The sequence below is a fragment of the Drosophila teissieri genome, chromosome 2L (assembly GCF_016746235.2).
Source record: "Drosophila teissieri strain GT53w chromosome 2L, Prin_Dtei_1.1, whole genome shotgun sequence".
NCBI classification, from domain to species: domain Eukaryota; kingdom Metazoa; phylum Arthropoda; class Insecta; order Diptera; family Drosophilidae; genus Drosophila; species Drosophila teissieri.
This window is the reverse complement of record NC_053029.1, coordinates 14,819,072-14,845,458: the sequence shown is the minus strand read 5'-3', so window position 1 is coordinate 14,845,458 and position 26,387 is coordinate 14,819,072. Positions and strand designations below refer to the sequence as shown.

General features: G+C 42.0%; 1 protein-coding gene across 2 annotated transcripts; it reads right to left on the bottom strand.

The window, feature by feature from the left end:
- Nucleotides 1-626: 626 nt before the first annotated feature.
- On the bottom strand, nucleotides 627-25,729 carry LOC122626737 (mucin-5AC). 2 transcript variants are annotated; one of them, XM_043807108.1, is made up of 7 exons: nucleotides 15,721-15,885; nucleotides 13,979-14,038; nucleotides 4,248-4,355; nucleotides 3,522-3,720; nucleotides 3,279-3,457; nucleotides 3,063-3,222; nucleotides 627-3,004 (listed from the first exon to the last, which is right to left on the bottom strand). In XM_043807108.1, exons 1-7 carry the CDS (start codon nucleotides 15,862-15,864, stop codon nucleotides 1,929-1,931), a joined length of 1,926 nt encoding a protein of 641 aa, XP_043663043.1. In that variant the 5' UTR covers nucleotides 15,865-15,885; the 3' UTR covers nucleotides 627-1,928. The 2 variants fall into 2 exon arrangements, with proteins under 2 accessions (XP_043663043.1, XP_043663042.1); XM_043807107.1 differs by lacking the exons at nucleotides 13,979-14,038; nucleotides 15,721-15,885 and adding an exon at nucleotides 24,368-25,729.
- Between the last annotated feature and the right edge of the window lie 658 nt (nucleotides 25,730-26,387).

The following is a 26,387-nucleotide window of genomic DNA, read 5'->3' as shown; positions in this document are numbered from 1 at the left end:
CTTTCGTGGTGTGGGTACTATCGACTATTACATACCTCTTACTCAGCTAATCGGATTGCGAGGAAATGCGGGGATATGCAAAGAACAAAGAAGAAAATACCTTTCCTGAAATTGCTCACTAGCGCTACCTAGTAGTGGTTACATTTACTATAATTGTAGCTTGTGGTAGTTCAGGTGGACTTGGCCAAAATGTGTTTGCCATAAGAAAGGAAATTGGCAAGACAAATATCAATGTGAAAAAAACCTTGACATTTTCGCAATACGAAAAATCTACCGAAGCGACACCTAGCTCTGATTTTGGGAACCTGATGTCAAATGTATAAATAACTAGAATGAACCATGTCAAATAGCTTTTTTTACACCATTTGAACCATTAGCCGCAAACTATTACTATTAATATTATTATTAAGTATTAGAAAAAAACAGAACAAATTATCTCAAATAAATATGTTATATCACTAACTTATTATTTTTTGCAGAACATTTTGCATTTTTATAAATACTATTTGTCAATCCCCAATTCAAACCCACTTTGATTATATCAATTCGTTTCTGTTTTTACAATGCCCTAAAAAAAACAGTTTCATACACAACTTTCTTATATATTTCATTTTTATTTCTGCACATATAGTATACATACATACTAATTCATAAAGTTTTTTTTTTATTATTTTCTATGTCTTGCTGCTGCTTTGTTTGCTGTACATGCATCTTACACATTTGGTTTAAGTTACATTTTGTTTTAATTATTTTCGCTTCTTTTATAATTTAACGGCCACATTCGATTCTATTGGATTCGGTTTATGTTAGTTTTAATTATTACTCGGCTCACTTTTCTTGGGGTTGAAAGAGCAAGCGATTTTATACTTTGGAATTTAGCAATAGCTTAAAGTGCTTTTGAAACGGAAAGATATTAAAAATATCGAGAATAGTTTTAGTTTTGCTTTGAATTGCGTAGAATTTGAGAAATCTTATTTCGTATTTTTTGAGAGTTCCCTCAGCGATTGCATAATACTTTTTAAACTGTTTGGGTTTGGTTTGTATTTTTGAAAACACCCGCACATTTACCAGATACTAATGTTTGCGCGTCTTGCCATTTAGTTATTCCCCAAACTTTTTTCGTACATATCTAATTGGGTTTTTAGTTTGTTTATATTAGTTTTTATTAATTAGGACGACGCTCCAAGTTTACTTTTCCTTGCCTCATTTTATAATTGGTTTTTTAGTTTTGCTTTGTGTATTTAGTTAACGATATGTTTGGTATACAAACTTTATAATACCCTGGCTATGTTTTTAGTTTTCGTTTTTAATTTGGGATAGCTTAGAACAGCGCAGGTTGGCAACGTTTTGCTGAGCACGGGCGATTCTTATGCCACCTAAAGCCTGACACACAGATCTAGAATGTTTAGAAAATATTCGATAGCTATAGATTGGATGATACATCCAAAAGATGAGCAGGGAAATCAAGTGGCTCGCGAAGAATAGAGGAGTTACGCCTCGGGAAATATACTGGATTGGACACTGAAAGCGAGTTGTGGTTGAAGGGAAACAATAGCGACATTGCGATGGTAGGTAAATACGGAGTCTTCTTAATGATTCAAGTTTAGCCAATTGATGTACCTAATTATAGCTTGTTTTTTAATATAATTAGCTTGATTTCTGTTTCAGAACATGACTGTTGTTTGGTAGAGATTCAGTTAAGGGGTGTACTCGTTTCTCTAAGTGGTTCCTGTGGCACATTCAAAAGATAGTTTTAGGGTACATAGGTTTTAGGTCTAGTCGATCTCATCCATTCACTATTCACCATTCACACTCACACGCAGACACTCATCCTGTTGCACATGCACACTCGCGTCTAGAAGCTAGACATATACATACATATATAGACCTGGTGGCTAACTAAAATCGTAACTAAATCCCATTTAATTCTACTGGCCAAGGTTAGCCGGACTGAGCACCAATTCTGGCTCGAATTTGCTCGACGACGCGGACGACGACGCCGCTGCCGCTGGGGGCGGCGAAAGGAGTAGGCTACTGCCACGCCCCATTACCGAACCGGCGGACGACGGATGTGATTTTTGGAGATCCGTGCCGGTGGTGAATGATGAGGTGGTCAAGCCGCTCAGTACCACACCGGATGCGGTGGCCGGTCGCATTAGGCTCAGACTCAGACTCGTAACTCCGCTTGTTTCCAGCACCTGGCCGGGAATACTGGCTATCGTTGTGCTGGTGGATGAGGCGGTGGCCACCGTCGGAGGCGCCGGCAGCGGCAGCAAGCTAATTGCTGTCGTGGTGGGCGGCAATGTGAAGGCAGTTCCCGTCCCCTTGCCGGAGGCGGAGCTGCTCATGGACATGCCCAGGGGTCCGCGTACCGTCGCCGTTGCGGAGTAGGTGTGCGGCAGGGCCGGAGGCAGGTCATAGCTCGTCGGATGCGACTGCGACGTGGGCAGCCGGGCCGTGATGGTGGGCGTCGTCGTCGTGGTCGTCGTTTTGGGCGTGGCTCCAGTCGAGATGCCCGGCCGATTGAGCCGTGGTATCGCACCCGTACTGCAGCTGCTGGGCATCGGAGCAGTTGAAGAAGCGCCTGTCGTTGCAACAGGTGTTGTGGTCTCGTTGCTGGCATCTATCAGGGATGTCTCCTCCAGCACCTCCAGCGAGTCCTTCACCGTGGAGGAGGAGGACAAGGACTGCGACTTGGGTACCTGTTGCTGATCCTGCTGCTGGCGCTGCTGCTGAAGTGCCACCCGCTGGCGCACCAGCTTGCTGTCCGGCTTCTCGTCAACCGTGCTCAGGGTGGTGGCTCTCGTTATCCTCGAAGTGGCTGCTGTTGATGTTGGGTCTTTGGTGGTACTACTCGTAACGGCAGTTGTGGCTGTTGTACGTTTGGCAATCTGCTGCTGCTTCTGCTTCTGCTGATCCTGGTCCTGCTCCTGGTCCTGCTCATCGTCACTCATCTCGCAGGCATTCAGAGCCGTCTGCAGCTTCTTCATCTCCAGTGGCGCATCTAGCAGAAATACAAATCATTAGAGCTCGGACTATACTACACTAAAAAGATATTATACCACCGCTTTCCGGCTCATTAATGATCGGCACCACGCGATTGATGGCCGTCTTCTGCTCATTCTGCATGAACAAGGACGTGGTGGCTATCTGTCGCAGTGCCTCCATTCCCTCGTTGAGCATCTTGCTCTGGCTGCGTTTGTGCGCTATGGGGTATTTGGGCTGCAAAATGGAAATAGTTACGAAAATAGTTTGTTAAAAAATGTAGCAGCTACCACCTGAAAACTAGGTCCTCTTGCTATCGAAACTCTTTTGCTCTCGTTCCTGAGCAACGATGTCGTGTGATCCGCATCAATCTTGTTGCCGTTTTTCTTCCGCGTCTTTTTGCTAGATGAGATGCAGTGCGATGGACAGATGCAGAAGAGGATGCGTAAAATGCAACAGATCAGGCCCAATCCTGCAGAAAAGGGAACTCTTTTAGTACATGTTCAACTGGCACTTGCAATTAACTATTTTATTGCCTATGAGAGAGGGGCCTATAAGTCTTAGTTCCGTGGTTTTGAAGCCCTTCTCGCCGGTGCCAACGAACGCGATGACGAGTCCCAGTGCCACCGTGCCCAGACCCACGTAGAGAAAGGCATTCGCAAAGGTGCTGGGACCCCGCAGGACGCCCAGGAAATCCTCATCGTCCGATGAGCCGCCCAAGGAGGCGTCTTGGATCTGCCAATGGAAATGGGCGTTGTCAGAATATGATTACATAAATCGCAAAGGGGTAATTTTATTGTAACACAACTCAAGGAAGACAAACCTAAATGTTTCAGTTCATTGGTATGTATTTGGAACTTATAAAATTTTCAAGTAATTCCTGACAGAAATTATTTATAAGGGATAAAATAATAAGGTGATTTTAAAGGTTTATTATACGAAAACATTTTTAGTCAGTCTTCCTGGGGTCATAATGTTTTTAGGGGCCCTTCAAGGAATGACGGTAACATCAATCGGGTTCCAATGAAAATCAAAGTTAATAGTTTGTTCTAGGCAATCAAGATGATGACTTTTTCAGATTTGTAGCCTGCTTCACCTAACAGATAATGCGCTGAACATTGAGAAATCGGTGCATGAAAGAAATGTGACGGCTTGGAGAGTGGGTGATAGAATTATGGGGGTTACAATTAGAGGCGGCATTACGATTACGATTACGGGTAGTATGTACACGGCGGTAGGCGGTCCTTCGTGGTGGCACTTACTCGGTTGCGCTTCACCCAGCGTCGGTGGCAGGTGGCCTGCTGCTGCTGCTGATCCTGGACGCTGCAGCGTCGACCCCGCTCCAACCAGGCGGCACGTCCTTGGGCGCACTTTTCGAGGAGATCGGGAGATCGCAGGATCGGGAGGCCACAGAGGTGAGATCGTGACCATAACCAGGACCGAGTGACAACGATAGCACGGATAGCACGACGACGACAACAACACACAGAGTGGTTGCGGTTGCGGTTGCGGTGGCGATTGGGTTTTGAATTGTTTTTATTGGCGGTGGTGGTTGTGGGGCAGATGCATAGAAAATATATACAGTTCAGTGATTAGTTTTGGGCTGTGTGAGATCGTCTCTCGTTTGTGGTTAAGGGGGAGTACACATATTGTTAGAATATAGAAATACATATTTCCAAAAGCATACAATACAACTCATCACAAGAGAAACGTCTAATGCAAAAGCAATCAAATTGGTTTGTCAAACGGAATACGGAATTTAACACTTGGTTCCAAGAGTACTTTCTTGTCATCAATTACAACATCAATGGGAAACATAGTTGGTTGCCAATTCAATATACTTTTGTTTTCATTTTTTTCTTTTTGGTTTGTTAAGGGATTAAACGCACATTGGAGTAAAGTAGTTAACAATTGGGAAATGGTAACTAAAAACAGTTAAACAGCAAGTAAAGGGAGAACATAGATATATAGAGGGAAGTAAGACATAGGTAAGGAAAATATGGAACATCAACTGAAAACGAGAACACTGAAAGGAGTCAAACACTTAGATGGCAGATGGAGGGAGCACTTTTCAAGACACAAGTCAAATGTTTTCCATAAAAACTAATCAGCATGCCTCATTGCAGCTCCACAAGCAGCTAAGACAGACAAATATTTTGGTAGCGCGCCCATGCAAGAAAATTAAATCATAAAAAACCCCATAAAAACCTAAGTATGTTGAAACAATGTTTGTATTAAATTTGTAGTTAACCAAATAAGTGAATACCTCACCAAACCAACAATTTCCGATCGCCTACATCGATTCTGCAATATAAAATATTTGATACAAGATCTTTTTCCCTTTTTATGTATTTATACATTTACTGATTAAGTCTAGATTTAGAAATCTTGGTGACCTTTTAAAAATGAAAGATATACATACGTATACGCAATATTTATATAAGGTTGTTTATATTAAGGTTGTGTCCCCTATAACTTGTCGCCAATCAAACAAACACAAGTCAATGTCAGTTTAAATTGCACAGACAGCGAGTAATAGATGCCATCATCTACATACTACATACGATACCTGGCCACCCGCGTTTGGATACACGTGCACTGGCCAACACGTAGACGGGCTAATGAGTGACTATACCCCTGGATTGGAGCCATCCTGCCTGCTCCGTGGAGCCGTATAAACAAGGCAGTGTCACTAAGCCAGCCACTAAATATGCTGCGTGCCAGTAATAAGGCAAATAAAACGACACACAAACGGGCTGGCCTATATATTCGAAGGAGCAAGGAAACCCCAACAGATATATATATATGACTGACTATATAGTTGCTGTTCGAGTATATAAGTGAACATGATGGACTTTGTATGTAGTGCCACGTTTTCTGGTTTCGTTTGCTTTTCGTGTGCAAAATCGCAGTCACACAAAGCGAGCGCCAGAGGAAAAAAATAACCGAAAGCTGTCGGAAGGAAAGTGGAGAGAAAGTATCGATCGGCTGCTCCACATAACTATGGCTGGAACTGGAACTGTAACTGCTGTCCTGCCCTTGACTTAATGTAGGTGTAATCAACAATTTGCGACGCTGATTGACGAACACCGAGCAGACTCAACCGAAGGCCACCCTGGAGTGGAGAAAGGCAACGCACGTACGCAAAGGCGATGCACGAAAGTGGGAGGTTTCCCTCGATTCGTAGGAAATTTCAAAATATTTGACTAACTTGTCGCCTGGCACTCAGGTGTTGAAGCCGGTGAGTGCAGGCGCACTTAGTAAAGCTAATAGCCGAAATCGGTAGGTGTTTACAGCATTTATTTATTAAGTTTTATTTCCCATTTTGTCCCTTTATTATTACTTATTAATAATTTTTGGTTATTAATTTTATTATTATATCCTTAACTTTGTTAAGGAAGAGCCTTTTACGGTAACTGTTGCCTTTTCTATTGAATTATAAATGATATTCCCAAAGAGTAAGTAAAAAATGTTTATATCATTTATTCCGCACTAATTTAAATAAGTAATTTTAAGGTTTATTGGCAGTCAGCTGCTTTGATATATCCCCGAAGCAATCATATTACGTATGCCCATCTAATATTCATAGGAGTTCGATAAATTATTCATATTGCGCATACGCCTGTTGGGACACGTGGCTTTTTGTATGTTTTCAGCAAATATTTGCCATTTAATATGATAAGGAAAAAACGCTACCCCTACGCACACGCTATGTATTCATTAAACTTTCACCTTTGCCAATGTTCGATATTTCGCACAGCCAATTTGTAATCATCAGGTTGGCCAATATCTCCGGTGCTTCGATGGAGTTGCTATTTATATGGGCGTCAGGCACCAAGTAGCTTCGCCTTTCCGTGTGCTGCGACTCACGCAATGCGAGCGAGCAAACAATACCAGAAATAAAGGTTAAATAGAAATGTTGTAAAAATTACAACAAAGCGTCGAAAGTTCTTTCAATCGGATCTGGCTTACGAAGGCGACAAAACGCTAATGAACTCCGCACACGGAAGCTACTGAGGGAAAATGGGTTAAGCTGGCTGTAAAGAGCTTAATGGAAAATCGAAAGATGCCCGAAAATCAGCTGAAAATAGCACAGTCAAATGCATAGCAACGTCGATAATTAAGTATAATTTATATTCTTAGTCGGGCAAAAATCTTTAAAATTGTTAATAAAGAACAAGAAGTAAGACAATGGAACTAGAATTCCCGGGAAATGTTCCACTTCTCTGGCTATTTGGTAATATGTCTTGCTCACAACGAGATCCCTAATTAAACATGTCGCCGTCGCAATAATGCCCCTATAATTTATGATAATTAGTGACTTAGGTTCCACAAGCGTTATCCGCAGAGTGACCACATTTATACGGAGATTAGTGAGGAGTGGGCTTTCCATTGTTATTATCGCCATTGATTTTTGTTTCCATTGTATAACAATAAATTGTTTTGCCGCAATTGGCTGGCGGCGTCGAAAATTAACATGTACTCGTCATCAATTTCTCCCTGGCGAACAGGAAGCGTAGGCCATTAATGACAGCAATTTATTCGTGCTCATTGATTGTTTGTTTAAGTGCACGACTTGTTTTGCTTTTCTGTCCCTGACTGCCGGTAAAACTGTGTTAGGTATGTCGATAATTCGTGAATCAATTAAAACATATTTATCATTAATGCTGTCTAATTGGTTAATTTTTGATGTATTGGTCTGTATTGGTCTTTTAGTTATCCGGCTCGAGGGACCATACCATGATTTTTGTAAATACTGCTGTTGTATTCAATTCTAAACTCTTGCTGCAAAGTTTTGTACTCCACTGGCCAGATTATCTGTTCGCACCCACATCTCTGTCTTTCGACAATTGAAAACAAATCTGTGACAGGACTCGTAAGGAGGCAGATGCCGACAGCCCCGGCGATTTGGCCCGTGTACAATTTTATTATGCAGCTGCTAGGGAAAGCAACGACTTGAGCCGAGTGGCGCAGAATCAAGTGCAAAATACACTTGCAAAATCAACCAGAGGAGGGCAAGGGGACAGGATGTTCGGACAGGTGGGCCGAGAGCCAAGGAACGTGGCTGGGAAACAAAAAAAAGTGCGCAGGCTAATGAAAAATGCAGGAGAAGCCGCAGCTGGAGCTGACACACGACCAAGTCGTAAAGAACGAGGTGGAAGCTAATGCTATACTGTGGTTAGACAATGCAGCAGCAGCAGTAGCAGCAGCAGCACAATGCAGGGGCACTGAGAGGAGACATTACAGGCAATTTCACTAAACGACACTGAAAGGCCCAGCTTTCGAGCGGCCCTTCATGCCCTTGCCCTTCTCACACTTCAGCCAGGCCGAGTCCAGCCTGATGTGTCTTTGTTTCCGGCTGCTGTCCGGGTGTTTGGTGTCCGGAATCCTGAGGCGACTGGGCTCAAGGTGCTCCACGGCCTATGCGGCGAATCGGCTGAGCTGTCCCGAAACTGGCACATGGCCAGGGCCACGGGGCGAATGTGTAACGGCTTTGCCTTACGCTCTTGGTACACAAATCAGCATTAAGCCAAGGTCCACAGACAGTTCATTAGGCCAAGTAATGCCCGGGGCTCCTCTTCATTTTGAACTCTTCAAAGAGGCCGCAGTTTGAAAGCTCAATCAGGTGAATATGGATATAAGATTAAGCTGGAAATTATATTACACCATTTTTAAGCAAGAATTTGTAGAAGTAAGAATGATAAATTCCTACTTTTTCAAAAGTTATAAATCCGAAATCGAATTGCTTAAAACGTTACTTCCTTCGCATAAGAAGCTTCACTGTTTTCCAACTGCATTTTTCCACACAGCTAAGTACTCCCTGCACTCTAAAAATACGCTCTTCTGTTTGTCCCACAACTTGAAAAGCACTTCTAATAAAATTGATTTGATTTTAAATTCAATTCGCGTAAAACGCACGAATCGATGCGAGAAGCACATGCAACACATGGGGCCCAGGACTGTCAGGCAGCCAGTGGAAATCCCCAGCCAAGAACCAAGGACCAAGGAAACCAACCGGAGAGATCTGCAGCCCGACTGGCCAACAAAACAATTTAAAGGCAAAGCCACAAAGAAAAGTGGCGAAGTTCTCGCAAACGGAACCCGGGAAACCGAAAAAGTTTGCATTTAAGCGCAGATTGTGTAATGAAATCAGACCATATAGAATATATATGCGATAAGAGAGAGCCAAGGGGAGAAACAGCGCCAGTGGCACCGCAAATTAAAGTCGTTTTGCGGCTAAATGTGAACAGTGGTGTGTGGCTGTGTGTGGTTCTCAGTTTTGCGGACTTGGACTTCAAACGGAAGCAGACATTTCTCTTGGGTTTTTCTTTTTGCAGCCGGATATCCGGCCATGAAATGTAAACGTCGCAGCCGCGTTTCTTTTGCCTTTGTTTGCCTAATGAAAATGTCAAACGGTCTGCCAGAATCCCGGGTTAATTGAATGCATGTGTCTGACTTTGAAAAGGCAAAAAAAAAATAAATAATGGGAGGAATAGTGAAAGTCAAGGAAATGGCAAAAGCCATCGATCAGCCGTCTGTTCTGCGCTCAATTTCACATTTCAGCGACGACACTATAAATCAACCCAAGGGCTGTGCAGAAAGCGCTGAAAAATATGCTACATAATTTGTTCGCAATAAAATGTGCTTAAAGTGCTGCGCCAAGCACAGAGGCACTCGAACGACACTCGACAAATTTTCCTCTTCCATTTCCATTCAGTTTTTGGGTGGAAAACAATGGAGCGGGACGAACGGAAAATGCATGTCGCTGGTTTTCGGTTCCGTTCGATTGCATTTCATTGCGCTGCAAAGTTTCGCCTTTTCCGGAGCTCTTACGCCCCTCTCATTTTCCCGCCGCCTTCCTTTCATTTCCAGTTGTTGTTCTTGGCAAAAAATTGGGGAAATAGTCAATGGCAGCCAGGGAAACTTTTTAGCCACAAATGGCAGTAAGTCAAGTTGACAGAAGAAGCCAAGTTTAAGTCGGGCCCTTCAAGTGCACACACGAGTGCTGACCACAAATTGTGCAATTCTCGGCTGCCACATTCCAAGGCCTTTCATTAGCCACCGAAAATTGATTAAGTCCTCGTCGAATTACCATTGATTACTTACTGCCACCATTTCTGTTACTCTATTTGGGCTAAGCTTACCACACGAACGTATACAGGTTGCGAGCGAGAAGAATCACATCGAAAAGCTTTAGGATTTTGTCTGCGAATGGGTTTTCAGGGATGGAAGACTTGGAGTTTGATGATATACACACTTTGAGCCTGGCTTTGTAGATTTTTTCAAAGGGTTTCTTAGTATGGGCATTAAGAAAAATGTTAGGTTTTCAAAATTGGCTAGCTATATCTATTAAGTTTAATTATTAATTAAGTTAAATCCACAAAAAAAATAGTATTAGAAATGTTTGTCTTAACCTGGTTCCAAGAAACTTTGCCATGACCACAAGCCATTAAAAATATTTGGAAAATATGTAGTATTAGTATTATTATTTAGCCATGTGAGGGTTAGTCAATAGGGCAGTATTGCAGTGCTTAGTTCAAAGATACTTGTTGATAAACTCACTCTTGTGCTTTGGCAAAGCAATTTAAATGGTGTTGGGTTTGGTTTTGTACAAAAAGAAATTGATAGATACCCCGCTGTCAGTGAACAAATCCCTTTTAAATGACAGGCCATTGGTACCCACATGTGGAAATGTGGAAAATAAAACAAACAGTGGAAAATAAATAATGTTTTTTTCTTGTTCGTAATTAAGCGCATGCGAGAAACGCACAGACTGCAAGATAAATTTATTAAAGAGTTGGCCGAGCGAAATTAGAGCGAGACCGACAAGACAATTAAAATGCACGCAGCGGAATAACATTTGCATTCCATATATAAGTATATATATATATGCATATATAGACAGAGAGTACGGATAGAGCAGGATATATAGAATTATAGATAGAGAAGAGCAAAAAATACAAAAAAATGACGAGCAAGGTAATGCAAACATGCGAGGAAAAAATGTTGAAAATTATACGATAGTTTTGTTTGTTGTTCAAATTCCGGCTGTTTTTACGTCCCAATATGTTAAAGTTCAATTTGGCGCACACACACGCACACACAATGGCACGCGCACACACACTCACACAGTTACATAGATAAACATAGTTATATGGATTTAAGCTACTAAACCTAGCACGCTACTAAGTTTTTTAGTCACACAGAGCACGGGCCACAGCACAAAAAGAGAGAGAGATATACATATTATATAATGAGATACAGAGAGAGAGAGAGAGCATTGTGATTACAATTTTAGACACCAATAGAGGAATAGAATCGGTAATGGATCACAATAACTAGACTCCTTAAATTTAGACTGTACCTAATTGGCGATCTGAATTTTCATTTCATTGATTTTCATTTTAGCAAGCGTTGCATACTTTTGGGTTGATTTCTTTTTGGGGGTGAAATAGGTGTAATTTAATGTCGCGTACCTGCGTTTGAAAGAAATGAATAGAAAACAGTGTTTAACAGGAGTACGAGTGTGTGTGTGGGTGTGTATCCTGTGTTCATTTTGGAGTTTTAGTGCGTGCTTCGCATTGAGTAAGAGAAAGTAGGAGAGAAAGTAGAAAGGAAACCATAGAAATCTTGTCTCGTGTGTGTGTGAAAAGAAGGGCTTAAATTCAAGCTAAACAAATTATAAAAAAGCAACGATTGAAGCTCGCAGCAGATATATATTTCCAGAAGAGTGCCACATGTGTCGACATAGAAAAAAAAATCATAAACAAATTTACACAAATGATTTTTTAATGTGTAACCTATCGTTTCCGGTACTGGCTTTATACATACTTTTAAGGGCCTTTTAAATTACAATTCAAGGCTAGGTCTGCCCCAAAAGTATGCATAGTAATACGTGCCAAATTTGTTTGATTTCGTCGGCAAAAGAACACTTTAATCCTTTTTTTTTTTTAAATTTAATGGATACTCTTCTTGTATGGTGATGAAATGCACTTGATTGGCTTGGCTGAGTGGGGCTCGAAATTTAGTTTTAATTTTGGTTGGGTTTTTAGCCGGCATAGCTAAGTTCAAAGGCTTTCTAAACTACATTAAAACATTTCCTTACATTGTACTTATAAATGGTATTTGTTATAGGAATCACGACAACTCTGACTTACCCAGACCGCTGGAAATGTATTTGTATTTTGACTTACAGAACCCAAATCGAAAGAACGAAAATACTCCCACCCAAAAAGCCTTTTAACCCACAGCCGAAATATATATGCTGTGTACACGTTTTGGTATTTTCTTTTTTCTGTTTTTCTTTTCTGCTAACTTATTTGTTTTGTATTCTTGGGTTGTTTTTGTTTTTAGCGCTTGCTTCAACATGTGAATGTTCCACAAAAAAATGGTTTCGGGCCGAAATTAAAATGTGCATTTCAATTTAAGGCAAAAGTTTCACTTTGGCTGTCGACTCGACGCGAATCGGTCGGCATTGTCAAAGGGAAACAATTTTTTTTATTTTCATTTTGCCGTTTTTGTAAAACATTCAATTTGATTTTTTTCATTTCGATTTTTGTTTTTTTTTTTATTTTTCCAAGCGTTTTTTTTTGTTGACTTCTTGATTGGTTTGACTTTGTGGAACAAATTTCGCAATTGAATCAAGTTGAGCTCCTAGATCGAAAACGGGAATGAGAGGCAAGTAAGCTTTACAGAATCTTTTGGGAAAACTTGATACCATTTTGTTTATTTTATATTAATGCATTTTGCTTGAGTGTTTGTTTGGCGGTTGAGTGTTATGTTTATTCTTTTGTGGTTGCTGTTGGTGGTTTGTTTTTGGTTGTTAGTTAATGTTGCATACTTTCTTTTAGTTTATCGTTTGATTGTTTCATATGTCTGTTGTTTTCTTTTGTTTTGTTGATGACTACAAATAAAAAAAAAAAAGCCAACAAATCAAGTAAGAAACCGAAGGAAAACTTGTGAAACTAATTGATTGTTGAGCTAATTGAAATGTAGAGAATGAGAGCTCACAAAATGTATTCTATATGTAAATTGATTTCGATAGGCGGTTGGCAAACTTGTTGAGTTTCACCACTGATTTATGCTAATTACTTTGATGATAGTATGTTAATTAAACCGCTCTAATTTTACAAGAGCCACTAATTATGCAATTTATGACTTTTCTCATATATGGCGCCCAACGTGGGGCCTGAAGTTACTGAAATGTGGCGCCCAACGTGAAGCCTTAAATTAGCGGTATTAAAGCGCAAGTTATTTCATTTCGTAGGCACTCATTCTCCGCCTAGGCATGTATATTTAATGTGGATGGGCACTCAGTTCACACGATTGCTCCAGCTAAGCTGGCAGTTCTTGCAGTATAGTCGCTGGATCCTTACACAAAACGCCATGGAGGGGTCGTTCAAATCAAAGCAATGAAAATGCTTGTAAATATTCAATGCAATTCTGTTGGTCGAAACCGTTTTTCTCGCTAGCCCTGCTTTGCAATTAATAAAATATTTAAAATATTTTATTGGCTTCGGCATAATGCTCAAACACACACCAATGGCAGACCAAGAAAAATATTTTTAATATTTCATGTGCAAATGCGTACTGGGCTTTGTACGAAACGTAACGAACTTGGGCGAAAAAAGTGAAACAAAATGAAACAAAATTGGCATACAGAAGGAGAGAAGAACAGACAGATAGTGGATAGTGGGCTAGGTATGTTGGGAGAAAGGGGGAGATCAAATGCAAAGCAAAGTGAATTATTTACAAGCATTTTCATTGTACTTTCAAATTACAACTAACTGCAAGACGGCAACGTAAGCGGCACAGCGCAATTGCACAGATGCAATCACGCAGGTGATCATTACGTTACACATATACAAAGGAACACGTGAGACACTTGCACGTGATGAACGAACGATAGAACGGAAATAAAAGATTTGCTTCCATATTTTTCGGTATGCAAATGAGTGTTTTCTCTTTTCAAAATGGATGCTTTGGCACTTACTTCCGGCGGTGGCGGAGGCGGCTGCGGCGGCGCCGGGGGCGTGGTCACGTATGTGTTTTTCTAGTTACGCAATTGGATTACATCGAGATTGGCGAGAGTTAAAAATCAAAAATGTAAGATACAAGATACATAATTTGTGTGATCTGTTTTACGTAAAACGTATGCAAATATCGGTAGGCGAAATTTACAGGGTGAAAGAATAGTAGTTTCGAGTAGAATGAGTGATAGAAGAGTGAGTGAAATAAAAGGTAGTGGAAAGTTGTTTGTTTTGGTGCGTGTTAAGCAAAATAAAGTGATACATATCGTTGATCCGTGGATCCTGCAAAGTTCAATAAATCCACGGAACAATCTTTCACAACTGAAGTAAAATCCGTGTAATTGTGTTTAAATAATGGCAAAAATGTGTCTCAAATTATAAATTAGTTGATGTGCTTTATATTTGTTATGTAGGTAATTTGTATTTGATATTTCATAGCTCGTTTTGGTTTTAGTTTATCTGAGTTAGGTTTAGTGAAGAATAGTTAGAAGCACTTGCTTTGGATACTGTTGAGTACTACTCGACTAGTTAATAGGGTGCAGCGTGTGAGTGGGGAGAGCGCACTAGATATGTCTGATCTGTTAGTGGTTTTGTGGGTGAAGAACTACACACGTCTTTGATTATACTGACTTTTATTTATACGTTACATAGAGTTTAAGCAAGTGCAAAGTAGGCGAAAGTGGTGGAGATTGCTTTGGGTGATCAGGGGTCCTCTGTTGGGCTGGTGAGGTGGGGTGGGGTGGGGTGGAGTGGGGGTTATTGGCTAGAAGGCGGGGACTGTGCAATGTTTCAACTACAGTTGAAGCTAAGTGAGGGTCTGGGTGACAGACAGATAGTTATTGGTTTATAGAAAGTTACATTTAGTGGGATAGAGACAGAAGGTAGGCAGAGAGCTAGACAAAGAGAGAGATAGTCGGATAGCTATAGAGAGAGATAGAGGTAGAGAGTTGAGCAAAAGCACTAATAGTTTGCTGAGAATTGAATAAAGGTGGTTAAGCTAGTTGTACAGCGCATTTAGTTGTTGGCTGGCAGAGCTCTTAGACTTGAAATATATAGTATCTATGGATATATCGTATATTATAAAGTTCTCTACTGAGTTAACAGTTAATTCAAGACTCGTTCAAAAGCGGCTCTACGTTCTAGATTCGGGTATTGTTGGGCACACGCTAAGTTAATTCCAATATGAAGTAAATAGATGGAGAAAAAGTTGAATTCTATTTAGTTAACCTAGCATAGAGTTGCCACACTACTTAAGAAAAAGTATGCTCTGATGGTAGGAGACTCTGGGGTGTTTCTGAACTCAAAATAGATATTGTGTCGAGGGCTCGAAACTTGGGAGGCTCGAATAGAGAAAGGGGACAGGTAGATAAAGATAGATAGTTGGGGGGAGAGAGAAGTAGAGATCAGAAAGATAGTCAGATAGCTGGGGTAGTATTGGGTGGGGTTTTCGGTTTGGATCGGGGCTGGAAATTAGAATTTCTTTAAAGCTGATGATTTTCATTTGACGACTTTTAAGAAACTTGCGCTCTTTGATTTAGTTTGGGTTCTTAGAGGGTCTGAGATTATATCTTTGCTTAACTGAACTTGTTTTTTGGTTTACTTTACGGGGCTCTTCAGTTCAGAAGTGGACAGAGAGAGATAGAGAGATTCATAGAATGTGGTTTAAATTTAATTAGGTATTTTGTTTGGTATTTTATATTATTACCCATGACTCAGGTGGATAACGAGGAAATGGAGCTATTTCTTTAGTTGCTACATTACTAGGCAACTCAAGTCTTCCACCTAATTTTCGTAGCTTTCTTCTTCTCGCCACCCGAGATTTCGATCTTAGCATCAATGCGGCCTGCATCTTGGTGTTGTTTTTTGTTCTTTTGGTTTACGGTTAAAGTTCTTAGTTTCTTGTTTTACTCGTCAGTTGTCCGTTTTCCGTTGTACAACGGTGCGTATGCGTCACGTCAGTGATTGCGTATGCGTTGGGGTTGCGTTCACAGTTCGAAATCAATGGGATGACACAGGTTACAGGTTTAGGAGCTTAATAACGTCCAAAACTAAATGTCACGAGGTCAGCGCGTTACGTCGATCGTGAGGGCAGCATCCAAAAAAAGGCGTGCTTTCAGTCCGGTTACGGGTTACGGTACGGTTACTTTCTCAACTTTCTCAACAACTACGAGAACGTACTGATAGGCACAAAGAGGAGGAGTATAGAAATAGAAGCAAAGAGTAATATTTATGTTAATTCTTGAATCTGGTTTCTTTCAAAACAGATCCCTATGTGTAGTGCTGTAGTTCTTGTGGTGGTTGGTTTTTGGGGGGTTTTTCTGTAGCTGTGGCGTTTGAAAAACTGCGTCAGCCTCGGAGTCGAAGGGCTGGCGCAGTTGAGTGGCGGGCTGAGGATGGGCTGCGTTGATCGCCAGTGGTCGGCTGCTTTTCTAGCTCCGTTAAGTCGTTCTTGTTGGTTGGTTGTGTTGCTGTTGTTGTTGTTGTTGCTGTTGCTGTTGCACTGTGTGTTTCGTATAGGCTGTGTTTTTTTCCAGCGGTGATGCTTCTGACTGCGCCGGCGACTCGTCCTGCGACGCTCCTGCGGCGAATCCTGGTTCATAAACGGCGTGACGTACGGGAATCGGATGATCGGACGTGGACTCGACTGTGCTTATGTCGTTACGTAGCGAGGCGTAACGCAACGCCTGGCCTTTTGCTACGTAGCGTTCACGTCACGCAGCTCTGTATTCGTAGGAGATTTCATTTTCGTTTGGATTTTGGCATTGTAAGCTATAAACATTTATTTATATCTATGAATTGACCGTTTTCGTTAGCGCAGCGTTAACGTAGACGCACTGCGTTTAGAATGTAACTGATTGCCCGACTTAGTCTATGCATTTTCTATTTTAATTAATTGTAATTGTATGTTATTCTTCCTTGTTGCACGTAGAAAAGTCTTTGAGTTTAGTTTTAAGTTGATCAACTGTCGTCGGCTTAGACTAGTAATTAACGTTAGTGACTACGAAGTTGAGTTTTAGAGTTCATTTCGTTTAGGCTACAATGAGAGAAGGCAATGTCGTTGTCGAATTTTATTGTTGAAGTAACTCTTATTGGTTGTTCAATATATATTATTTCGGTTCGATCACATTTGGTGCAATTAATTTAAGTTGTTAGTAAGTAGAAAAAATATTTAAAGCTTTCTTGTTTTATTTTGTTTTTTCTCTTCCTTTGCTGTAGCACTAAATGTCATTATCGCTAGCTATATAAAAGTCAAGCCCACACAATATATGCTCATTTTGATTTATCGTTCCATTTCCTCTGTTGCCATTTTCCGAGGCATAATTAACGTTGATTTGGATTATACTAAAAGTGTCTTTATTTATATTTTATTAGTTGATCATATCACATTTGTTGCAGTTTTCCAATTCATGGCGTTCGGTTGTTTGACTCAATTTTCATTTGCATATGGATGTTATATTTGTGTTCTTTGCCGTGGCTCCATTTAAAATTTTCTGTTGAATGTATAAATAACTTTTGATTTCAATTATGAGTTGAATTAAGTTGGCGCCTTTATTACTGTGTGCATTGCTGAAGCTTTAAATCAATGGCCGAAATGTTAAATATTGCACGTTGTTATGAATTATATTTACTTTTGTATTGTATTATTGATTGATATATTCATGCTGGAATACCGAATGTGGAATGCCATGGTTCATCTTTTTATGAATTTAATTTGTTAAAGTAGCTGTTTGTGTTGCATATCCATATTAAGTTATCGATTGATGGCCATGAATATAAACGAGAATCCGTTTGCAAACAATGGAGCCCATGTCAATAAACCAAATTATTCATTTATGAAGATAGCTTGAACGCACCCAATGCACTCCGGCACATATTCGACTTGAATCAATTTCATTGCCAGTGCCCCTCGTGAATGAAATGCTAAGACATGTCGAGTGCAAAGTTTCCAGGCCGTTGCAAATCACTTGCAAAAATCTGGTGAGTAATGCAAACATGGAAAATATTTATGGCATATAAGCCATGTAGCTGCCCTGCAATGCCATAATTCAACTGGCAACACCGAGATGAGAAAAGAAACGGAAGGCCGTGCAAAAGTTACGCCAGCTTCGAGCTGCAACTGCTACTACTGCTGCAACTGGAATTCATATGCAAATCCTGCAGCGGCGGCAGTGCCGCAGCGGGGATTCCTTCTTTTGTTGGGCAAGTGGAACAGCGACCTAAGCAAAACTGGCAACTGCGAACCGAAAATTTCAATAATTCAACAGCGCAAAGCGGAAAAAGTCACTCGTTGAACGATGCAGATGAAATTTTAATGAAATACAGATTCATGCAAAAGCCACACACGCTCTCGAGCGCAGACTCTCTTTTGCACAGTCCTTCGTACAGCAGCGTTCAAGAGAATAGGAGCAATGATGAGTGAAATTCTATGTACATATGCTATGAGAATAATTGAGATATACGTCAGATAAGCAATACTTCAAAGTGTTACACAATAAGTTTAGTTTACTTTTAAGTTGATCAACTTATTCGTCTGGTTTTAGTTTTAGATAGATTATATTCAGATATACAAGATTATTTATATCTTTCTTCGAAAAGATCTTTTAATTTTTTATGTATTTTATAATTCATACTTTTATTACTCTTCTCCGGTTCTTATCATAGGTAAATAAGGATGCTAATATTACTTGTGTTGTCATACCCAGTGCTCAGTAATGTTTGGCTAAAGAATTCGCGTTCTTCATTATGTAAATTCATGGCATGTTATCGTAGATTCAAAGAAGACTTTTTAAAACAACACAAAGTGATGCCCCCTGCTGTGCACCCATACAATGCAGATTTCGTGGTCGTTAATGGAGAAAAACATGACACAGGCGCAGCTGACACAACAAAAGCTGGCTGGCTGACTCCGACTGACTGGTTGCAGCGCCTAAGAGATTGCTACATTTTCGCAATTAAACACAGACGCAGGACTCACTCACACACACCACCACAGCATCGGAATGTGTGCGCGCTGTGTCCGTGTGTGCGTTTCGCTACACATGTTGCTATTTGGCAGCTAGTCGCCATCGGGGCAGCAACAATGTCATGCTGACAACATAAGCGCATAAAAAGATACTATGAAAATTAATTTGTGCACCATGATTTCGCCATGTAGCCAGGATAAAGGCGCAGGAGGGGGCAGGGAAAGGATAGGGGGGTTCGGAAGAGTGGAAATAATATACGACGCTTCACTGTAAATTTCATTAACACTGAATTGCCCTATTCTTTTGTGAGAAATTGTCTGCTGGGTGCCATGCATTTTATGGCCAATTGTGTCGAGTGCATTATGGGAAAATTTATACAGCTCTGCGGATAGGATATTCTCTTGAAGGATATTTAAGAGATTTATCCCAAGGGCACTTCAATTTCATCAGCATTCCCCCCCGCCCCCATGATAGATGGTCGATAATAGTTTAACCTTATACTTTCAATTATAAAATGTCATCAATCACTCGCCACAGGCGAGGTAATTATTGTAAATGTCTGTTGTAATAGTCCAAAAGCACAGCTTAAACGTTGCAAGAAATAAGGTTTTGGGAAAATCAAAAACCTGCATTAAACCAAAATAAACGTACAAGATTCACTTCACCTTTAACCCTTGTTTGTGGTCACTTTGCAGTCTATTATAAAACATTATACTGTTTGAACTTATGCAAATTCAACTTTCACATTTCGACGGCCGTAAAAAATGCAGCTAGAGGCCGCAAATCAATATTACGGTAAACAGGAGGCACGAGTGTGGCCAATGAAACCGCAGCCAAGTAGCCAACCACATGGCACCAAAATCGACTGTTGCTACGTTGCAACTCAAGAGAGTGCATATATCTCGGGTTAATTAATGTGTATGCCGAAATCCCCTGGCTGGCGAATTTTTGGCACAACGCCCGCCGAGTTGTTCAGCTTGTGTTCACCTGGTGCTCACCTGGTGTACACCTGGTGCTCACCTGTCTCGGGCACTCGACGGTCGCCTTGTCTGCAGGTAATTAAAGGCGTGCGAGGCGCCCCTCGACGAGGATTTGCATATGCCACAATGCCGTGAGAAATGGCAACTGTCCCCGTTGCGAGTCATGTTATTTGATTGTTGACAGGCATCGAGGCGACCGAGTGTGTGAGTGTGTCGCCTGCGTTCGTCCTGTTTGCCATTTGCTGTTTGCTCCAAATTGGCTGGCAAATTTACCCTGGCCAACCGCTAACCGGTGTTAATTGAGCATAAGTTATTGAGCCGTTTCGATGCGGGAGCAGGCTTGATAGACTCTAAATTCGTGGCAACGTGGGTTGTTATTATTTACGCAACAATCAAAAAAATTAATAATTAACACATAATGGAGCGGCGTATAGGAAAATCCTGTTTTAGAATAGCTATAGTTTCCAGCTATTTAGTTGTCACAGATATTGTCAGAAATAATCGATATCAATTATGTTTCGAAATCAATTTAAATGTGTGTTTTTAGTGCACAGAGTTTTTACTTAATTACCCTCATCTACTAGAGATTAAGGTTCTTATGAGCAAGCTAAATATTGGACCATTTGCGCTGCACTTAAACGAATGCAAATCGATGTATTTATGTCATAAAACTCAACTCTTCATGAAGCCATTTTCCCATTTTGGTAGAGCAAATAAATACCCCTTTGGGACCATAGAGCTGCCCCAGCAATTTTGGAGCTGTGCGCAGTGTGCAGAATAATTTGTGTCTTTTTAAATGATTTTTATTGTCGATGGCAGCGGCAACAATCAACAACAACGCTGTCCAAACTTCGAAGATAAATGTTGGCAAATGGGGATGGGAGAAAAAAGCATCGGGCCAAAATCGAAAATTAATTTAAATGCGGCTTTGTAATAAACGGAAAGGGTTTCTTGCTTTCTCCTGCTACTCCATGTGTGTGTTTGATGTGAAAGAATTATGCAACAATAATTCAATGAAGCCGCCACAAAGTACCCAATAAATAAGCAACTGTCGTTTATACCCATTACTGGTAGCGTAAAAGGGTATACCCTACGTCGAGATATCCGGGATTTATCATGGCAAATTCAAATTTTGGTTGCAACATTGTGCCAGTACCAATTGCCAATACTGACCTATTAAAAAGTTATTTTATCTAAAAGTTATGGAAAACAAATGCAGCCGCCACTAGGTGGAGCCCGTGTGTAAAACCAGTCGCTGTGCTACTTCCAAAACTTCATTTTCCGCCCACCTCCTCCAGCTGATGGGTATCCAATAGTCGAAGCACTGGACTATGACGATCTCCCTTTTTCATTTTGTGCCCAGGCATGATTACCACTTTATTTGCGAGACGGCTTTTGGGTAAGTCGGCATGGAGTGGCGAGTGAGGCTGTGCACTGGCACTGGCAATATGTCAGTTACAATTACGAGAGCTGGCCAAGACCGACGTGCCTGACAAACAATTACCAGCAACCGCCGAGAATTGCGAAAAATGGGCCACCAGGATGTCCCTGCACCGATATACTCGCAAAGTGGGCAGGGGAAGATGGCGCCGGATCTGGGCGACAGTTTGAGTAATTATTGAGGCTGCATTCTGAGGCAGCAACAGTCCCCAGTGTCACACTTCTTTTTTTTTTTTGGCAGACATCTCGTGTAATTGGAAATTAAATTACGAGCACGACGAACGACTTGTCCGTAAATCAAGGCATTTTGTTCGTTTGTTCGTTTGAGCGTAAGCGATTTGATTCATCAAACTGAAATAATCGTCGAACGGCCTCGAATTCCTGATTGCAGCATGCTGCTGATGCGAAAGCCGTCTAATGGCCTGTCCTTGACATGGATTTGGGATTTTCAATTAATATGAACGTTATCTAAGCTGGATAGTTAGGCAATCAAAGTTTGAATGGAATAGCAATGGAAATCTGAAATGGATGCCAAAAGGAAATACTACTTAAATCTTTGACCGTTTCCAAATTACTTAGAAAGAGGTGTCTTAAATATGCAACGATAGATACTTATTTTCTAAAGACCATATTCTTCTTTTCTAATTGCCTTTACAAGAAGCTCTAACAACCGTTTGCCATGGGCAATTAATGCTAATGCAGTTATTCATCTCAATGTCACCATTTTGTTTATTCATAAATTCTAGGCACTCTGCCCCGCGAAAATCCCAGCGAACGTGGCACGTTTATTTTCACCTTTATTACAAGTCTTTTGCCCATTTTCCGTTTACACTTTTCCCGGGCCGTGGAAAGCGGCGGCGAGGGCGATGATGATATTTTTTCGCATTTCTGGCGTCCGCCATTTTGCCGCTTACTTTTTTCCCTATTTTCCAGCTAATTTACTAGCTGTTGTTTTTGAGCACGAGGCGCTCGGGAATGCATGTACATATATACATACAAACGCGGAAAAGCATACACAGACCCATAGGAAAATCCATGTCTCTCTAAGCGATTCGAGTGGCAGAAAAGGAGAATAGAAATGACGCTGGCGTGGGACCCTGGGAATATAATAAATTTCAGCGGCCGCCTGTCGCTTTTGCTGTTTACTTTCTTCGCTTTTTGCACTTTCTCTTTGGCACTTTTTACTTTTTACACCCAGTTCTTGGCAGAACGCGTAGCCCAGACTTATTGTGGATGTGCACTGGCACTCAATCCCCAGATGCGCGATCATCACACGGAACTGCCTCTCATGACATTGTGAATCATACTAAATTACATAGGGAAATGCCTAATTTGGGGATACTTGTGTTTTAAATATGTCTAAGGAGTCATTACACTTTGTGTAATCATGTCTAAAACAGTTTCGTATCTATCTGTTACACAGTATACTCGTGAATTGTTAAGTGAATTTAAGAATCTCTCATTTATGTCAAGTTTTTAAAACATTTATCATATTTAAAAGCGAGTTTTCGAATGGGTTCTAGCTTTGACTTGTGTCGAAAAAGCTTTCCATTCCCTAATGAGTATACTCGTGTCGAATCAGTGGAGTCTATTTGTTTTGTTGAAATGGTTTCCTTCTCCTAGAACGGCACTTCCGCCTTCAAAATGGGTCTTCCAGAGATTTCCTTTTGTGCGCACGTTTTGTTTAATTTGCGCAAGTTTAGTGCTTTACTCCCCATATAGAATAGAAGTACCCATTTATAATATATGTATGGCTGATTCGCTGCCCATGCAACTCAAATAATAGCGCAGTGCTAAGTTTTTTAATTTACCACCCATCCCCTCCACACTCATCCTGGGCGCATTAAGTGAGTCGTGATTCGGGAACTTTAAGGACGACACTTAAAGTCGCGTTGGCGGCCACCCTGCACTTTTATGGCACACATTCAGTGCTGCCATTAGCCTTTTACACAACATTTGGCAAGTGGCGCCACACGGGGGAGGTGACCTGGCTGGGAAGCTGGGCAAAGGGGGCGAAGTGGGCGCAGTGGGTGGTCTGAGGCTGCCAAGCTCTTTTTTAAGGCGGGCAGGGTGCATTATCAGGCCGATACAAAGGCACATTATGCACTTCCGATTCTGGGACTGTTGTTATGCATGCACTTGCCGTCGTCGTTTTTAGCATTTTCCTTGTCGATGCCGCCGTTATGGCATCGCCTCAAAAATGGGGCTAGTCGAGAGGCAAGCTGCACGGACACATCGAGCTGCTCGACTCCTGCCAAAAGCTACTTGTCCTTATTATAGATGCCACACATGTGCACAACTGTGTGGGATGTCAGCCTCTATTGAATATTTCAAAATTCGTCTAAAATCTCTTTATGATAACTTCATTGAAAATGCATCCTGCTGATAATGTGCAAGTAAAAAAAATCAGTATGGACACCTCAGATAATTTCCCATTATAACTCAGAAATATTCCAATTCCTGTCATATAAATTATATGTTATATGTCGCTCGTTATTTAAGTTAATATGTTTAGAATTGTTTCTACTACACAAAATTGTGAGTTTTGCTTACTTTACTTACTTTACTTTAAAATTAAGGGTATATAATAATAAGACTTTATTTAAAGAACCACTAAAATGGACTTAATAAAGAGGCTGTTGAAATAATACTTCCACATAAAATCGTTGGCACTTCAACAATAATTCATTAATATACAAATAAAAAATGTAGACCCTTGAGAAATTTGTCTGTTACCCATTTATCACACAAAACCATTCAACATTTTAAGGATAATCTTACTCCCAACTTAGAAATATATACCTAAAGAATAGAATACGTACACTCAGAGAAAACACTCAGACAAGCATAATATAGATATTCAGCATGCACAAGACACATAAGCTAGCGTACACCAAAGTCGGGACTGGGAATGGAAATCATAGACGTATCAACGGGATCAGGGTGGCCAGGATCGGGCCGGAATTACCTCGAGGTGCTCGCACACGCAGATGCCCTCCTCGCAGTAGGCGCATATCTGCATCTTGCGCCCATTGACCCCCAATCCTTTGAAGATCAGCTGCGGCTCATCGGCGAGCAGTGGTTCGTACTGCGTCTGCTGCACTCCGGTGCTGAACTGCAGCTCCCGAAGCTGCCGCTTGAGACCACCGCCTGCACCACCAACACCACCACTGGCACCGCCAGTGTCCTGCTCGAAGGCGTCGCTCCTGCGCATCCTGTACACGCTGCACTTGCGCTCCAGCTGACCCGGCGCGGGTGGATGCATCGGCTCATCCTCGTCGTCCAGCGCCTCGCCGGCGGTCAGCGGCTGTCGCTCGGCGGAGGACTCGAAGAGGAGCTCCTCGGGCCCGGGGCGCCGCAGCTTGGCCACGTGGCCCGGCGAGGCCATGGGCGTGGCCGGCGTTACAATGATGGCATCATGGTGGGGAACAAACATGGCGCCGGCGCCAGCTAACTCTGCCTCCGCCTCGGCCGCCATTGCGGCTGCAGCGGCAGCGGATGTGCTGGCCAGCGGCGGAGACGTGGGCGGGGCTGTCTCCAACGAGGTCACTGTCGGTTTAACGCCGGCCACCGCCGATGGCGACACCGCCATCGCCTCCGCTTCCATGTGCGAGACCAGCGGCAGCGTGGCCGTTGCGGACTTGTGCAGCTGTCCGGCGGAGATGACCGGATGGAAGCCGGCACTGCTGCTGCTGCCGGAGTGCCGGTGCACCAGTTTCGGTGAGACGCGTCCGTGGGATGAGGCGAACTGCTGGTAGGGCGTCTGCCCATGGTGACTCAGCAGAGCGGGCGGTGCGGCCTGAGAGGCGTGGGCGGGTCCATGGGAGTGGGAGTGGGAGTGCGCGTAGGCGTGGCCGTGGGAGTGAGCGTGGGAGTGCATGCGCAGCTGCGACACCGACTGGGTGTCACCCTCCTCGATTGGCAGTAGGAGCTTCGATTGCGTCGTGTAGGTGGCGCTGAGTTTCCGTCCATGCGGCTGCGGGGCACGCAGGTAGTTCTGGGGCAGCTGGTGGAACTGGCGCGACTGGCTGCGAGTGGGCGTGGACGCGCCCTCGGCGGCATGATCGGACGCCAATCCGGCCGCCTTCGGTGGATGCAGTTTCGCCTGCAGCTGTTGCGTCTTCTTCTGCTGGCGTTGGCGCTGCCGCGCCTGGCGCGAAGCCAGCGAGGCGCCACCAGCAGCTGCATACATCTTGATCGAGGCGCGGGACTCCGGGCTTGGATACGGTTACGGATGTGGGTGTGGGTTCGGGTTCGGGTTTGGGGAGCTTCGCCTCTAGTTACAAGCTAAGTACAGGGATTACATTCGGTTTTGGAGTGGTTTTGTCGACAGACCTAAGCTCAAGTTTAGTCTAAATAATTTATGTTAAATATATTTAATATCTTTCTTTTCTTTGCTTTTCTTTTCTTTCCTTTTCTCTTCAGTTTGAAAACTATACTGCTGTTATATTTGTAGCGGTCTATCCTGAAATCCCCTAGCAATCTTATAAAGCGAGTGTGTAAAACGAATTTTAAAAAACTGTTAGCAAAAAGTGTTTCGATTTCGTTTGTCCCTGTAAAAACGACTGTTCAACCCTATCGCTTTGTATTTCTATTTCAGAATTATCCTTGCTCAATAGCTATATCTGGTGTGGTGTGGTGTTGTCCCGTTTGACGTAAATGATTGTACTTTGGATTACTTGCTTAAGCTTCAACCGAATGTTTGTATGCCAGGCCTAAAATAAGTTGTCGTGAAACCATCGAAAGTAAATGTACGTGAACTCCGAAATGAAAATGGTACAAATGTGTAACTTAGGCTAGGGTTATCCGAAAGATATATGTTTTGTGCATATTCGCAGTGTTCAACTTCAACAACGACTCGTCTTCTTGTTTGTATATAAAAAATATGTTTCAAAAAGTTTGTTCTTTGGTTTTCGGTGTCTATTAAAATATGTTTTACAAATAGTTCAATCTCTGCTTATAAACATTTAAAAAATATTCTATCTGCA